At 36.0% G+C, this 17,710-nt stretch overlaps 1 protein-coding gene across 1 annotated transcript in view; it reads left to right on the top strand.

Annotated features, from left to right (window-relative positions):
• The first annotated feature begins 591 nt into the window (after window positions 1-591).
• Window positions 592-17,710, top strand: part of LOC136025244 (protein O-mannosyl-transferase TMTC2-like) — a 117,059-nt gene continuing 99,940 nt past the window's right edge. Inside the window, exon 1 of the mRNA XM_065701077.1 lies at window positions 592-842. Coding sequence (XP_065557149.1) covers window positions 640-842 — 203 coding nt within the window. The 5' untranslated portion in view covers window positions 592-639. The remainder of the gene's footprint in view (window positions 843-17,710) is intronic.

Below are 17,710 nucleotides of genomic sequence, written 5' to 3'. Positions count from 1 at the left end.
TCGTCATCTGGAAAGTAGAAAGAGAAAAAACTATGTCCCTTTGGCCACAGTTGTTTCGCTTTGAGAAGCAACTGCAATGTTGGTGTAGTCAATTGAAGAAAAGAGATATTTGCCCCCCCCCTCCTAGATTTTTTACTCCCACCATTTATTTTGAAAATTACCATTTTTTTTTGGGGGGGGGGGCGTTTTCTGTGAAACCACCTTTTTGCTATTTTCGCTAAAAAAAACAACAAATTTGCCTTCATAGATTCTGTATGTACATTTTGCCTCCCTAAATTTTTACGAATTGACGCCACCGGTGGTAGTGCTCCTTACTGTAATCATTTATTATATTCGAACTAAATAGTTTGTTTGGTTCATGATCAAATAAATAGCGATGAGTTCGATATACTTTTTTGTAATTCTTTCATTAACTGGGATGATTCGTGAGGGTTTTGATTGATGTTGACTTAAATGATCATCTCCAGGTAAATTCTGGTCGATGTTTCCGAATGGTTCTTCCGACCCCTTTCATCAGGTTAAACCTTCAAAGTGGGCGGGTAGATATAAGACAGTTGTTGGCCGGCAGGCAGTGTACAACAACCGTCTTAGTTAGATGTTCCCTCTTAAGCATTCATTAAGAGTAGTGTTGTTTCAAACATGTGTAACGCTCAGTCTGGAGCATATCAGTATTGTATATTTGGGTATCATGAACACTTATGTGAAAAATTAGAAACATTAAAATCTGTAAGGAAACAATGCAGGCCTAATGGATCTATGGATCGTATTGTGCTTCTTTGCTCCGTCCTTGCTTTTCTTTTGTATTTGAATACTTTGGATGCAGACTTTGCCTATGATGATTGGTAAGTAACCTAGGACATATATCAAACTAAAAGAAAGAGCAGAAATAATTATTTTATAACATGCACCACAGCCAATATATTATTAGTCAGATTTATCATTTAGGCTATTCTTCCATTATCATTCTTTTTTTAACTCTTTCAAAATAGTAGGCTATTTTATGTCCAATATTCAACATCATCACTGGATACTTTCGAGTTTACACAGCAGAGCCTCATTATAAAACGGATTAAACCATTGAAACAACAACAAAGAAATATATTATCAGGGCTATTTGTTGGTCCATCAGGAGTGGGGGGGGGGTATATTGTCAGGGCAATGATTATTATTTTGAAAAGGAGCACAAAATAAGGAATTTTACCACTATTTTTATTATTATGTTCCCTTCTGGAGAGCTACTTTTCTACACTTATACTGTTATCTGTAGTCTACACTTGAACCATTGTCTTTATTTGCGATTCAATTTGGAAAATGTGCCAAAATTTAAACTCTAAACTTTAAGTAAAGGGTTTCTACAGGTTATTATCTGAACCTACCTTGATTCTCAGTCATATGGCGTTTTACGAAAACTCTTAATGTAGCTTAAATTATCCCAACTCATTTAAAAGCATTTGTCTTGGATTCGTCTGAAATCGCGCTTGCTAGCGAGGTGAGGCAGTGAATGGAAACCTGCCGAAACCTGCCTACTGCTGTTGGGGTTTTGTTAGGTTGGAGTAGTATCCTAGTTCTAGTTCAGCTTCTACTCAGCAGTCCTCATCTTTCCCGCTCTGACTTGAGACGAAGGTTTTTGACTGCCAGGCTTGATTAGGCTCTTCAGAATAGGTAGGCTGTCACAAAGTGGTAAGGCAGGAACAGTGATGTTCTATAGTTCCTTCTTCTAACAATAATGAAGGTTTGCTTTTACTGTGATTTCTTGTCCCTTTCAGTCGAAGTTTTGTAATTCCCCAAAGATTCGACTAATCGAGGCTCGCTGCAACTGCACGGTTGTCCGTAAAGGAAAGACAAATATGAAAGCTAAAGAGAATAAGCAAAGATGAGGAATTAAGATTATTTTTCCTTAGTGTGTTATTTGAAAGAAAGTTCAATGTTCGGCAACATTAGCTTCCCCTTTGGTAAGTGACAACCCTAAGTGGTGTTGTATCCAGGATTTTTTCGGGGGGGGGAGTATTAAAGCAATATTTTTCCTGGGAGTTACAAAAAAACTTTAAAAACACAAACATTTATTTATGGTCATTTTTGACGCTTTGACGAGTTGGACAAACATTTTTTTTTTTGGGGGGGGGGGCGAACCCCCCTAACCCCACTGGATACGGCCTTGACACTCAGAAAGGGATATTTTAAAACTAATGAAGCTTTTGATCATTTATTTTCGATAAATCCTTTGCTTGGTTCCGGAAAATCAAGCCCTTATGCTTTCCACACGAATTTGAAATCGGAGAAAGAGGGGAAAATGGAATAATTGGAAATATAATTGCAAAAGAAACCAAAAATTAGGATACATAAAATTCTTTAAAAAAAGCCCTGATTATATTGTGGTCCATAGGGCTTATTGAAACGGCAAAAAAAAAAGAAAACAAAAATACAGAAGAGGACCTGTATAGCAGGTTTGCTCCAGCAAGAATTCTAAAATACACATATAAATGCATAGTTAATTAAAATAACTAACATATCCGCGGTTTCTACCGTCCTAAGAATAATTTATTTCTAAGGAGTATAGACCTGCATCACTTCCATGGAAGAACATAGGGATAGTATATTAGACTATGGGAACCAGTGGTTCCAAAGCCATATTGGCTCATGTCCCACTTAGGCATTTCTAAAATTGTGACGCTCTCCTAATTATATTTAAGATTTGTTATTCAAAATTTTACGTCACCTGAATTTCACCAAAAATGTCACCTGTAGAAAAAAATGACCATTAACTTGATATAATTACTAATGCAAAATATTGCTCGGATACAACACCTTTTGTACAATGTATAACGTCATTGTATTACTCTATGAATCTTTTCGCTCTTTAAATCTATTCGAATGTGACCACTTCCAGTTCCAAAAAATATAGAGAGTTATATAAACTATCATCAGTTTCAAAAATTATAGAGAGTTATATGGACTATCATCAAGTCCTTTCACCTCTTTGACTCCCTCATCAGAAAAATCTAGCCACTGGAAGCACTATTATTCTCCAATCAGCAGACAATGATTGCACACTATTATATACATTAATACATTATTATTGATTACCCAGTAGGGCCACTGGGGCTCCATTCGCATGGATTATTTTCAAAATGAAGACTCTAAAGTATAGTCAGTCGAAGAATTCGCTCCTTGTCCATGACTCACAAAAATATTGCCATAGTCCACTGGTTGGGCGTGCGGCCCACATTGGGAATCACGGATTTAACCTTTCAACAAATTAACATTAATATTTAACCTTATAGGAGTTCAGAAATTTACAATATCACGGAGATTAAACCTATAGGCATGCAAAGACCTACCTCACGTTAGGAATAAGAGGACTACACCAAGTCTTACATTATAATAGACTCAAATCTTTCTAACTTTAAACTCAAAGCTTAATAAAAATAAGTTATTGAAGCTTTTTTGAAACTGAGAATATTTTTAAAATAGCCCTTAAGCTGATTAATAATAGCTGATATTAAAAAAAGGAAGGACATGGCTCGGCTGCTCGTAGGAGGAGCGACCCTTAGTCGCTGAGCAAAAATGGGTAGAAATAACCAAATTTTTATAATACTTGGGAACATATTACGTTTTTTCTGGTGATTTTTTTTTAAACCTTCGCATCCCCAAAAAATTATGTGGCTGCCTCGAGAGCTGGCTAATTTTACTGCCTGATTTTCAGCTTATCATTGCAGGCCTGGTCTTTGGGTCTGTGCAGTATCTTCATTTTTTTTCTTCTGCCATGCAGGATTTTTAGACACATAATAACTCATGAGGTTTTGGTAAAAATTCCCGTCCTTTGTCATAGGCCTTAATGTTTCATCGTTTCATGGAATTAAGATTATACAGCCAAATTAAGAACAGACAGCTCTGCGGTTGTTTTTTTTTTTTTTTTTTTTTTTTTTTTTTTTTTTTTTTTTTTTTTTTTTCAAGAAAAAAAATACGAAACGTTAGTTTGAGATTATGATACAATTGAGAACGATAATCGTTGATCCTATGTATCCTATGTAGGATCCTATGTATCCTACAATGACATACAAGTTCTTGAAAAAATGACATAGATGCCCCAGTATCACTTACAAGCTTCAAGAACTACTAAATACAGGACTTGGTCAAAACTTCCAGGCAGACTTGACGAAACATGTTTACCCCTTCTCTGCCCCTTCCTCCAAGTAAGAGCTCTAACTGTCCACTTAAGAAAAGAAGTCCCTGAAAGTTTCAACTTGACCTCCCAAGCCGTTTCCAAGACATGTCATACGCGTTATTCTGATTCTGTCAGCACTGTTGAAAATTGTAATTTTTGCGTGTTAAGCCAAATTAAGAACAGACAGCTCTGCGGTTGTTTTTTTTTTTTTTTTTTGCAAGAAAAGCAGAAAATTTTCCTCGGAAACTAATTTCTATTTCAAATAAAGTCAAACTATGTCATAGTTGCAACACCAAATTAGCAACGGGTGAAGTATTTTTTACAGCAATCAAATAATCTAACAGAGCTAAGGACTTATTTGCCAATGAAACGTTCTCTTTTGTTTTCTTTATCTTTTCTCTTTCCTCTATCTCTATTTTCTCTATCTTTCCTCTATTTTCTATCTGTTTTCTATCTTTCCTCTATTTTCTCTATCTTTCCTCTATCTTTATCTTTTCTCTATCTTTTTTTCTTTCCTTGTTTTTGGCCCATGGATCCCGGATGGTGGTGGAAACGTCTAATTTTCGTGTTTTTTGTTATTGTAAATTAACGAATTTGAACAAGCATGGGACCTTACGGTGAAAATTAAAAACAAGTTTTTTTAAACTGAAAGTAAGGAGCGAAATTAAAACTTATAACGAAGAGAAACTACTCTGTATACGAAAGGGGCTGTTCCCTCCTCAACGCCCCACTCTTTACGCTAAAGTTTGACTCTTTCTCTCAACTCTACTTTTTAAAACAGTACAAAATTTTAGCGTAAAGAGCAGGACGCTGAGGAGGGAACGGCCCCTTTCATATACGGAGTAATTTCTGTTCGTTTTAAGTTTTAATTTCGCTCCTTACGTTCAGTTAAAAAGCAATTTTTTTTATTTAATTTCTGAATGTTTTTGAATTAATGCATGTTTTGATTTTGGCTCTCCGCATATGAATAATTCAAACCAAATTTGCACATTAATTTACTTTCTTGGCTAAATGGCTTTCTCATAGTTTTGATCGGACGATTTTGAGAAAAAAAAGGAGCGGAGGAGTAGGCCTAGTTACCCTCCAATTTTTTGGTTATTTAAAAAGGCAACTAGAACTTTTAATTTTTTACGATCGTTTTTGTTATTAAAAATATACGTAACTTACGAATTAACTTACATAACGAACTTATATATTCGTATATTTTTATAAGTGTATGAAGGGCTTCACCCCCTCGTCAATACCTCGCTTTTTAAACTAAAGCTTAAATTTTGTCCCAATCCCTTAGGATCAGTTACCCCTGAATCACAAAGGCCGTAGAATAAATAGTTGAAATTAATAAAATTACTTTAGCGTAAAGAGCAAGGTATTAGGAGGAGGTGAACCCCTCATATGCGTAACAATTTCAAAGTTTTAATGCTGCTCCTTACTTTCAGTTGAAAAAACTTTTTCATATTATTTTGTCATTGTTTTTAAAAAATGCTAAAAAATCTTGCGCCCCCATTCATGGAAATTTTCTTCCATGACAAATTCCTGCATGAAAAGCTCCCCCCATAACCCCCTTCCTTCAACCCCTCTCCCCTCCCAACCAAAAGAATCCCCCTGAAAGCGTCTGTACACTTCCCAATAAGCATTACAATTTGTAAACACTGGTCAAAGTTTTTAACTTGCAGCCCCTCCCACGGGGACTATGGGGGAGTAAGTCGTCCCCAAAGACATAGCTATTAGGTTTTTCGACTATGCTAAATAAAATGGCTATCTCAGAATTTTGATCCGGTGACTTTGGGGAAAAAAATAAGCGTGAGAGAGGGCCTAGGTGCCCTCCGATTTTTCGGTCACTTAAAAAGGGCATTAGAACTTTTAATTGCCGTTAGAATGAGCCCTCTCACGATATTTTAGGACTACTTGGTCGATACGATCACCCTGAAAAAAAAACGCATCCGTGATGTGTCTTGTGGCAAAAACATAAAATTCCACAGTTTGTAGATAGGAGCTTGAAACTTCTACTGTACGGTTCTCTGAAACGCTAAATCTGATGTTATGATTTTCGTTAAGATTCTGTCACTTTTAAGGGGTGTTTCCCCCTATTTTCTAAAATAAGACAGATTTTCTCAGGCTCGTAACTTTTGATGGGTAAGTATAAACTTGATGAAACTTATGTATTTAAAATCACCATTAAAATACGATTCTTTTGATGCAACTATTGTTATAAAAATTCCGTTTTTTAGTGTTTTGGTTACTATTGAGCCGGGTCGCTCCTTACTATAGTTCGTTACCAAGGACTTTTTGATGAATTGTTCTTTGCAGTTAGGCTATAGTCCAAAGAACACTCATAATATTTACTTCACAGAACTATGCTGATGTACAAGCTGTGTTTTGACATGTTGAACAACAAAAGTTCTACGTTTCATGCCTATAGGCTGTTTTGTTCTAGCTTAGTATTCACCCAACTTTTCTAAGCCTCGGCTTCTTAAATAGAAAAACTAGTAATCCGCCTTCCCCCTAGAGCTTGCATCCCTAAATAGAAATCACTACTGCACAAATAGACATATTTTACTTGTGATTGTAAGTAAATAGCTAAAACTAGATCCATTATTAGGCCTGGTGTTTCAATTGCCACAGGAGGATTGTCATTAAAAATTTCGTCAAGCTACAAAACCATTGAAACAGTCGTTTAAGCTGAGAAGAGGCCTACAGCTTGGCTGAATTATTAACATTGAGGAATTCAAGAAATGAGATTATGCCTATAATGTGTGTTTTCATACCTCCTCAGAGGTGAAACCAATTATATGATCAGATGCGGATATCTATTTGCATCATTACAAAAATATGTCGATCTTAAGAAATAATATACTTAACAATACATGGTATTGAACGAGGGGGCATCCACTTTCCGCCACCTTGTGTAACATCAGAACGCCAAGTGTGCCGCACATTCCTGCCGCGCTTGGCACACTTTCTGTCTCGATCGCCTTATTTTTCGCCACGCGTGGCGCATTTACATCACGCTTTACACGTACTATCTGGTGTACATGATTTCTGAAAGTGGGTGCCTCCTCGGTATAGGGAGCTGAAGAATCCTAATTTTTCAAAACTCAGTAATCCCAAAGTCATTGTAAGTTATTCTTAGACTATAGTTATTAGAATACACTTTTAAGAAAAATTCGATAGAGAACCCCAAAAATAAATCTCTACTTAATCCAAACGGGAAAGAAGAAGAAATTCACAATAGAATGACATCAACTCGGTATTGCCTACACGGTATTAACCATTGAGGGAAACGCACATTTTAAATCTTATTTTCATTTACTACCGTCAATTTCAAAATTCATTGTGAAATGTCAAATTCTGTGGCATACTCAATTCATTTCTTGTCTAATGGTGGTTATTTTCTTGATGCGAATATTTTACAAGCTTGTTGAAAAGTGGCTTTTTATAAATGTTTTGGACTGCAATTTAACTCCTATTTACCAACATTATCAGATATTCAGGCGGATGAGTTAGATAGCTTCAAAGATTTCTATTAAAAACCAGCGTGAGTAAACCAGACTTTTTGAACAGAAGTTTTATATTGTGAATCCATTACTTTAGACGAATCATGAAAACACGATTTGAAATTGCTTTTAATCAGTTAAAACCAGGGTTGCCACGTGTATATTTTTCTTGTCGAAATCCTATGTTTAGTTACTTCTACTTTTGCTTTAGAAATATTTAAGATAAGATTTTAAAACATGTCAGCTGAAGGTTTTAAAAAGAGTTTAATAATAATAATAAATATTTTAGTGGATAACCTTTATCTCAAATAGCCGATCAAAGCTGGTAGTTTAAACCAACAGAATTTTATACTAATATCTCTGTTTTCCATCTTTGTTTCACTGATATAGTTTCCTATGCAACAAAAAGCGCATTTAACGTAGGCTATTGTTTTGAGTATAGACAGAGTTCGATGAAAGTTCAGTTTGTCCAAGATTGGAAGATAGGGTTGGCCAGTGTTATCAGATACCTGGTATGAACTAGCGCAGCGAAAAAAACGAAAATTTTCTTAAAGCACCAGAGAAAATGCACCAAAGCTGCTATTTTTCCGACAAGATCCCCGTGGAGATGCGCTGATTTGAAGAATTAAACGTGTGATCACCTCACAAATTCGCCCAAACGGCGAAATGCTGGTCCGGGCCAGTAGATTATCTAATTCAAAATATTTATTGGCGTGTGATCGATATATCCTTTCTGTTTTAACTAGATTCTATTTGACATTTTCGTTAAATCAACGACCTGTTGATATCCTTTTCTGCAAAACCTGTGAAGTAGAAATGCGAAAAATTACCTGAGTAAATTTGAGTATAAACTTTTATTAAAATTGGGAAACAAGGAGTAAACCATAATTCAAACCCATATCTTTTCTAATTCGTCTCAACTTCCCTCTCTACCAAGGCTTATATTAAAACCCTTTTATTAAAATCTACATTTGGTACCACTCTGGGGTTTCGAATGCCGCTGTGGGGCTTCGGAAACAGAGAACAAAGTTAAATTGAAAATCTTGAAAAATGGAAACTTAAACTTTGGGACCAATCGAGAGGCTTTGAAGTCCCATGGCCTTCACCCATTGAATAATCCTAAATGGCATTAAAAAGTATGCCACTTGTAGAAAAAATATAACATAAAACAAAAATATTTGAAACTTAACTAATAATTTAAGATATACAGTTTTGGACACATCAAACGTCTTTACCCCTTTCCCCTATCCAACTACCCTTATATTTTTAATTATTCTCTCATCCAGAAAAACGAATATGGAAGGAGAAAACTAGGGACTAATTGCATGTTCATATTTGGCTTCTAAACAAAATGCATGTTTTCCACCAAATCTTTGGCAAGTCTGTCCTTCATGGTTAGACAAACTGATAAACTGAATATTGTCAGTGGGTTTAATTAAGTTTTATTTAAATTTTGGGAACACATCTAGGAACAACAGGAAGAGAATAGACCGTGGCCTTCACGTTTTTTTTTACAAAGAACAGATCTCTGGGTGTATTATTTTCGCCCCCCCCCTCCGATTTAGTGAAATCAGATTTTAAGTGAAACCTCTTTTCCAAATGTTGAGGCTGTTTAATAAGTGTCTGCAGATGTATTGTTTTTTTTTAAGTCATTTACTAGGACTTTTATCCTTGTCTAACACCCACCATGCGGCCTACGTATTTGCAAAGAATTTTGTTTATCTATTCTACAACAGGCCAATGTTAAAAGAGGAAGAATCCACAGCCAATCGCATTCCCCTGAGACCTCCCTGTTCCCCAATAGTTTTTCTTTCTTTTTTTTTTAATTCACTTGTTTTGAAACGTGCCCCTCTCCCATAAGTATTACGCTCGTCTTTGAAATTAAGCTTTACCCAGGCGCCTATTTTTAAGAGCTAAATGGCATATGCGTAAATAACAGCAAAATGAATAAAATTGACCTATAGAGTGTGATTAAAATCTACATTTGGTACTACTCTGGGGTTTTGAATGCCACTCTGGAGTTTGGGAAACACAACAAAAATAAAATGAAAATCTTGAAAAATGGAAACTTAAACCTTTGGACCAATCGAGAGGCTTTGAAGTCCCATGCCCTTCACCCTTTGAACAATCCTAAAATAGTATAAAAAAGTATGCCACTTGTAGAAAAAATATAAAATAAAACAAAACTATTTGAAACTTAACGAGTAAATTAGGATATACAGTTTTGAACACATCAAATGTCTTTACCCCTTTCCCCCTAACCAACTACCCTGGTTATGACTACCCCTGATTTCAATATTTTTGCTAAACTAACAACACACTCTTCATAGATATTTCATTTCATAAAGCAAACCCAAGTTTTGTCAAGTAGTAGTAGTTGACATACGCATATTGACATCAAAACCCTTAACGGGATTCTCTTTGTCGGCCTACTCAAAGGCAATCCAAATATTCCGACATTTTTATAGTTACTGTGAAATCAGTTACTGTGGTCACCATTGGTTCTACTGTCGGCTCCTTAGCTTAAATTGAATGGCATGTCTTTATCACACACGACAACCTTCATAAAAAAGGGGGTAAATACGTTGCACTTGTATATTGGTAAGACCGGAAAATCAGCTCCGACGGTGCTTTTCGTCAACATGGATTGTTTGAAGTTGAGTTATTCAGAGGCCGTATTCAGAAGGCGGGTAGGGGGTTTGAACCCCCTCCCTCCGAAATTTTTGTCCGACTTGTAAAAAACGTAACGAAATGAATATAAACAAATTTTGATGCGTTTTTTTTATTTTTTTTTTTGTAAATCCCTCCGAAAAAATTCTTTTGTAAGCCCTCTACCCGAAAAAAAACTAGATATGACCCTGTTCATTCGCCGTATTATTTATTGGAACATCAAAAAAAAAACATCTCAGGTTAAGAAATGGGACAGAACTTTTTAAGAGCGAAACATTACCGGCAACATCTTTATATTTTGGGTTAAGTGCCTAGTTTTAAAGAAAATTGATAGAGAGCAGGGAGTACAAAGCTCGCTTCTTATGTAGCTTCTAATACCAACAGCTAACTGAAGCAACAAACAGCCTTAGGCCAACACGTTTGCGAACGCTCCTCCTCCATCCCAACCTATTCAAAGCTCCCTTCTTTGCATCCTCCCAAGAAATTCCAATTTTCTCTAATTTATTTCTATTTATTTGTGACCTCTTTCAACTCCTTTTGGGACGGCCTGCTTTTCGTTTCACCCTATATGGATGGCCAAAAATAACGATCTTTGACAATCTGTCATCGTTCACCTGCAAAGCTTATGAGGCTCTGTTCGTGAAACACAAGCTTTTTGATATAATCATTTATTCCATTTTGGGAGAGGGTAAGTAGATTCCACTAATCAAAATATTCTTCTAAGCATTTTTATGGTGGAGAAGCTATTTAAAAATGGGGCTACCTTTACTTTGCCCCTCCCCAAGGAAATTTACGGATTTTAGTTAACGCCTCGGTACTTGTGTATTATATGGAACACAATGGCACACAAGTGTTTCATTTAATTAGAGTACCGTTTCTTTGACATTCAATCCCAGTGACATATCACAAAATATGATGAAAATGTAATACTTTAGATACAAATTTTGGCTGAATATTTGTACATTAGGGGGGTGGGGTAGAGTATAGCAGGTCAGAATGTAAAATGTGTTAGGTACAATTATTCTGCATATTGAATGAATGAAATGTTTTCTAACTTCAAACTGTCCAAATACTTTACCACCACCAACCCCATCCCCCTAATGTACAAATATATAGCTCAAACTATATATTTCCCAGCTATTCTGTCACTTGTCTTTGTCTTGTCTCGCGATAAGCTGGAAGAAACTAATGAAGAAACCGGTTTGTTCCCGAGTTTTAGACAGCGTAAACTTGAATGTTTGCCGTATAATGCACAAGTACCAATCCCTCCTCTACTCCAAAGATAAACTGTAAGAATGGAAAGAATATATTGAGAGGTAAATAAGCCTCATTGATTTGCCTAAGACAAATGAGCGCAGGTGTGTACGTGGAATGTCTACGTTTTCAAATTCACGCTAGGAGGTCCTTCAGATCAAATGAAATTCGCCTTGGAATCCTGCCCATTACACTTAAATTCGATATACTCGTACCCTAAGAATAATATGGTAAAAATTTTAACTTCTTCGTTACATCACTTGGAGAATAGTAGGGAACCATTTAGTTACAATTTCTCCAAATGCTCGGTCCAAGTGTTCTGAAAGTTAATCAATTGATAAACACTTGTAATTACCACCTGGCTGTATTTGTTGTACTCTAAAAGGCTTTCAGGAAAGTAATAGTCGGACGCTGCGGTGAGCCTCAGTCTCCCTTATACGTAGGATCATGGGTGCTAATAAAGATTTTGTCCCGGGCACAAGAGAGGCCAGAGCCGCCACTGTTCTTAAATCAAATCATAGGAAAAATAGACAAACCAAATTTATTGTGTTGCGGAGCAACACTACTGCTTTCGTAGTTTTTTTTTTTTTTTTTTTTTTTTTTTTTTTTTTTTTTTTTTTTTTTTTTCACCTTGATCAGCGACCTGTAGCTCCGAAGTGGTAAGAGTTAAAAATTTGAGATTTTTCAGAGGGAAGGGAAACGTGAAACAGAGTAAAAAAGTTCCAGAGAAGTTCCTAAAATTTCTAACAGTTATCCATAAAAAAAAATAAAACCGTTTTTTCCTTAGAAACTCTGCGTTTGATGTTTGGCGTCAAGTTAAGACGACCCTAGCTTCGGAAATAAACTTGTTAGAAATACAGTTATGCTGAACTAATGTAGAACTTTCATTTGTCTCTTCGAGAACCGGAGCACAAAAGTCCGTAGCTCTTACAGATTTCCCGGAAATAATTCCGGAAAAGTCCATCTCGTTCCGATTTTTTTTGGAATTTTCTCAAATTTTCGATTTTGATGTTTCTTATATTTTTATCGAGTAGTGCTATGAAAAGTATGCAAGAAGAAGTGAAGTGTTCTATATACCAAGTTGCTTCGTTCTCTAAGAAATAATTTCCGAAGTTTCGACGTTCTAGAGGTAACTTCTGTTCTGGACCAGCTAGAATTTTTTTTCCAACGCGGTTCGACAGGTCTCGATCTCCTAACAACTGGAGCTTACAATAGTTTCTCCGAAATAAAATTCCTTCTTTGGGTTTTTCTATTTGGAAGTTTTGTCATGCCCTCGGGGCAATTTAAATTTTTTGGTGAATTTGGTTTGTTTTATATTTGCCTAGCTTAGACCATCAAAAGTTAAGCAGAAAACTATAAGACGTTATTTCCGTATCTCTTTGGTCCCGTAGGGCACAGTTGCACGTGTTGCTCCGCAACTGTGCCCTAAAGAACAGGGCACAGTTGCTGCAACACTTCCCGTTGCACAGGCAACGGAGGTCTAGTTTTTCGGTACGATCAAAGACATATAAACCAGGCACGTACGCCAATTGAGATATTGAGACTCCTCTGGTAGTTTCTAATCTTCTCTGTGTAATTAGCCTAATGCAAGGGTCTCTTTCAAATCTATATCTTTCTATATCTTGGTGCCTTTTTGTTGACGGCTCTTAGTAATTAAAAAATTGGAAATTGCCGCATAAGCCAGCTATGCACTGCAACTAAGACAATTTTTGCAAAATGATTAAAATACTTCATTGACTCTCTGTTGTAAAATTATGGAAATATCAGATAGGTTCTTCATTTGGGGCTCTATGATATAGACTGCTGAAAATTGCGCACGTTCCGATGATAAAAGGTATGAAATCCCTGAGGTAGAATTTGTATTCCGATTTGAGTAGGGTCTGTGAGGCCCAGCCCTTTGAGGGTTCGCTAACTTTCTGCCACCTGGTGTACGTGTTTGAGCGCCACGTGTACCGCAGTTCCGCCACGTGTTGAACAGTTCTGCAACGCATGGCACATTTCCATCACGCTTGGCATGCATTCCCTGGCGTAGGCACGCTCAGGAATCGATAAAAAGCCCATGTCAAACGGGAATGGCATTTCTCCAGGAATATCCTTGACAGACCTTAATCAGAGCAAGGGGATCACTGGCATTGCAAAGTAATATTTGCCTCTGACCCTGCCGCCTCGTCCCTCTTGGTGTACATAAGTCTCATGTGAGTCCCCCTGGATCGGATTCGAATGTTTTATACTCTGAATCCTCAAACATGTTTTGGTTTGCGTTTTGAAGCCAATCTCTCTGAAAAGTCCTATTGTAACCAACTGATATGCCTAAAGAATCAGAAACATTCTTTCGTACAATCGTTTGTGGGCCTGACAAAGTAGTTAATCATCAAACAGCGTCACTGAGTACACAATTTTAAAGCCTTCGCTAAGCTCTGAAAATGCAACGAACACAAACTAATGTTTAACTCTACAGAAGAGGTTGTAAATATCTCAGTTCGGAAAGTATCTAGGCTCTAATTATAAGCCGTTTAAAAGAAAAAAACGTGGTCCAATGGATTGTATTTTATACTATGATATATTGAAGAATATAGGTTTTCAACACGTTACAAACATAAAGCAAACTTTTGAATATATACAAGATACATTTTTCTTTTCTTTACTTTTACTCTGGCTCCAAATATTTTGAAGTATGTATTTGTAATTCAGAAACGTTTTTTAAAGATTCATTTCCACAAAAGCTTATTGAAGACAGGCAAATGCGTAAGAGAAGCTTCGGGGCCCTATTCGCAAAATTCGTGTTTTTCTGTATGTTTTATTGTGATTTCCTATATCCTACCTCCTCTTTGCTCTTTTAATTAATCCCTCCTCTCCCAAATTTCTCTCGTGAAATGAGTACTTGTGTACACTTCTAGCAGACAACTTCATTAGTGAAATTCTTTGCCTGAAAAGAGTATTTTAAAGTACAGAATTTCAAAGGCAACAATTAAACATTTGTAGGCTAAATAGAATTTATTTCGAAAAGTATAAGACATAAAAAAAAATCAGTCAGTATTTATATCAGTGGAGTTCATAACGTAAGATAAACCGTCCACAATCAAAACTTGACACAAACCTTCATTTGGGTATTAATTTTGTACTAAGACATATATCATAACCGGCAGCACACGCTGATGAGTAGCCCCATAGCCAGGCCCTCCGATTTCATAATGTCTATAGTTGCTTCCATACTTCTATATAATTTGCCTTTTTACTGAACCCCCCCCCCAATTAATCTCTGTTCGCGAGCCTATGTATAAGACCTCGTTAAACGTTGTCGCATTTCCGGTTTTACTTAACTCTGTTTTTCTGTTCGAAAACTTTTCTGTATTTATCGGTCATATAATAAACACACGGGAAGCAAAGTTCGATTAATGCTAATGAAATCAAACAAAACATGATGAAAATATAATAGTTTAGAAACAAACTTGGTCTATAAATTTCCACATTGAGGGGGGGGGGTAAAACATGTATATATTAAATACGCAACCTAACCAAATCAAAATACCAACTAAATACTTAAATAAAATATAGCTACAATTTATTTTCCAACCAAGCTAAAGCTCATTGTGTGGTATAAAGAAGTTACATGACCAGTTTCTTATGTCGAAATTCTATAGTGTTTATTATACAACCAATAAGTACCAACTTTTCAGTAATAGAAAAATTTTCTGAACAATTTTTACCTTATCTCTCTAACTTTTTAGTTTTAAAAGCAACCAATATTAAATAGAACAAAATACTAACGCCTGCATTACTGGGCTTCGAAGGCCAACATAATTGCACGTACAAAACTTCATATGCCTTTTAGAACGGAAACGTCATGAGCTGACAAAAAACAAATTATATGTCAGAAAATACAAATGATATAATTTTAACAGCAGGAGAAAAAACTCATAAGGAACGAATCGGTCCCGCTATTGAAATAATTACATATTATCAGTGTAGTACTTTAGATTTAACGACTTTTTTGGCAAAAAAGTAAGGTTTTGTCATTTTTCTCCTCACGAGAGGATGGTGATGCGAAATATCGCGCAAATGAATGTCTGTATTCGAAGATTTAAAAATTAACATATTATTCAGCGGACTTAAGTTATTGCTCATACCTCTTTTTCTATTGCCTTGTCTACACGACACGGTAAGACTGCATCTGCCCTCAGCCAAAAATTGAAGTATGTTTTATTTCTATCTTCCGCCATTTTGTTTTCTTCTGGACGTAGTTAGTACCTTTTGCTGCTTCATTATGTCCATACTTCTGTGGAAAGTCTGTAAATCTCTTTTTACCCCTGTAGACACTATCATATTTCAGAAAATATAGTAGATAAACGTTCGCTATTGGACTTTCTGTGTGGAGATCGGGGGGTGTGCATCCTCAAATCAGAATCGAATTTGTATCTAAGTACTAAGTTTTGGTAGAAGAAAGCTGCATTGCGCTGTGATTAAACCAAGGCTTTGCAAATTGTGTCCCGCAAAACATGAAAGCCTTCATTTCTTAAGTTTTGCCCCACGTTCAACATATTTGATCGCTGTCGGCTGTAACTTATTTTCATCACTGGCAGGGGTGGCGTCAATCGAAAGGGAGGCCTGTGCCCGCTAGATTTTTTTCCCTCCGCTAGATTAAAAAAAATAGTTTTTTTAGCTGTTGAAAAATGCCATTTGTGTGAAAAATGAAAATTTGCCCCCCCCCTAGATATCAAAAGAATATATTCAGCCCCCTCATAAATATCGTGATTTGATGCCACTGCCTGACAGCCAACAAAAACATTTTTCTTTCAAAGAGAATGGTTTTCATTGCCTCTCAGTGATGAGAATCACTTGCAGTCGATTGTAATAAGCTGTACTGGTCGTGTCTCCTCCACCAAAGAGTATGGAACACTTTTGAAAGGAAATTTTCATGAGGGATGAATTAAAACCCCTTATAGGGCTAAGCAAAGGCTCAAAGTTGATCGTGACAACCTAATTAACTTTTTTACTTTCGCTTTGCATTGCGAAGAAAATACAGTAAAGCCTTTTTGGCTTAGAGACTCCGTGACTCCTTTCAAGTTGTCATTAGGCATTAAGGAAATTCGTTTTACAAGGACAATGGACTGTATTTAATTACCTCTAATAGTTGCTAGTATTCATTTGTGTTGAGTGGTTGTGTGCATTTGGTATTCGACCTGTTAAAGCCATTCTTCGCCAAAAATCGGTCTACCTAGTCTTTAGGTGCAATTCAGAGTTGAAGAAACATGACTGATGTCATGCTTCGCATGGCTTTTATGGATCTAAAATTATCCCTCCTTAAATTTTATGTTCTATAATTGGCTTAAAATCCTTTTCAACTCCACCTATGTAATTGCATTGTAAAGAATATATTTTACTAATTCTTAAAATTTTCCAAGCCTTTTATGTGGAATAAAAAATGCCTGAAGCAACGTCTGTCGACATTTAGCTCTTCTTTATTGAGCCATGGCGCCGTTTTAATAATAGGCTCCTGGGTAACCTGCGTGTCAATTTAACTGCCTTGAAATTAGCATCCTATTTCCACGTAAAAAAGGAAGTAGGTAAGTGCTGGTAAATCCGTAATTATTATATTAAACATTTAAAGAAATTTTTTTCAAAAAGAGGGGACATGAAATTCAAAATACTAACAACACCTAGCAACCAGCAAGGTATGCAAATGTTTCAAATTCGAGCAGTTTTGCACTAGTAATTCCCGCACAATTTTTCATAGCATGGATCAGGAAATATCATATATATATATATATATATATATATATATATATATATATATATATATATATATATATATATATATATATATATATATAGCCACAGGGCATTGTCGAAAAATAAAATAATAGAATAATGAATACTTTTAACACATAAATAAATATTTCAACAACATATATTAAGTACAAGAGAACAAAAAATGTTTGGTCTATAATATTGAGTATCTGTACATCCACACAACTCTACGAACATGGATACTTTATTTTCTTAACTTTATCCATGTACTTTCCTCTCTCACATTGAGGCAAAAAAATCAGCCCTTAATTTAAACAACCGCCCAAAGACTATTCCTTTTAACTGTCGATGACTCCCGATTCAATATGATTGCACTGGG

Source organism: Artemia franciscana, chromosome 3 (genome assembly GCF_032884065.1).
Source record: "Artemia franciscana chromosome 3, ASM3288406v1, whole genome shotgun sequence".
NCBI classification, from domain to species: Eukaryota; Metazoa; Arthropoda; class Branchiopoda; order Anostraca; family Artemiidae; genus Artemia; species Artemia franciscana.
Note: the sequence above shows the minus strand (reverse complement) of the source record. Positions and strands in the feature narration are given on the sequence as shown.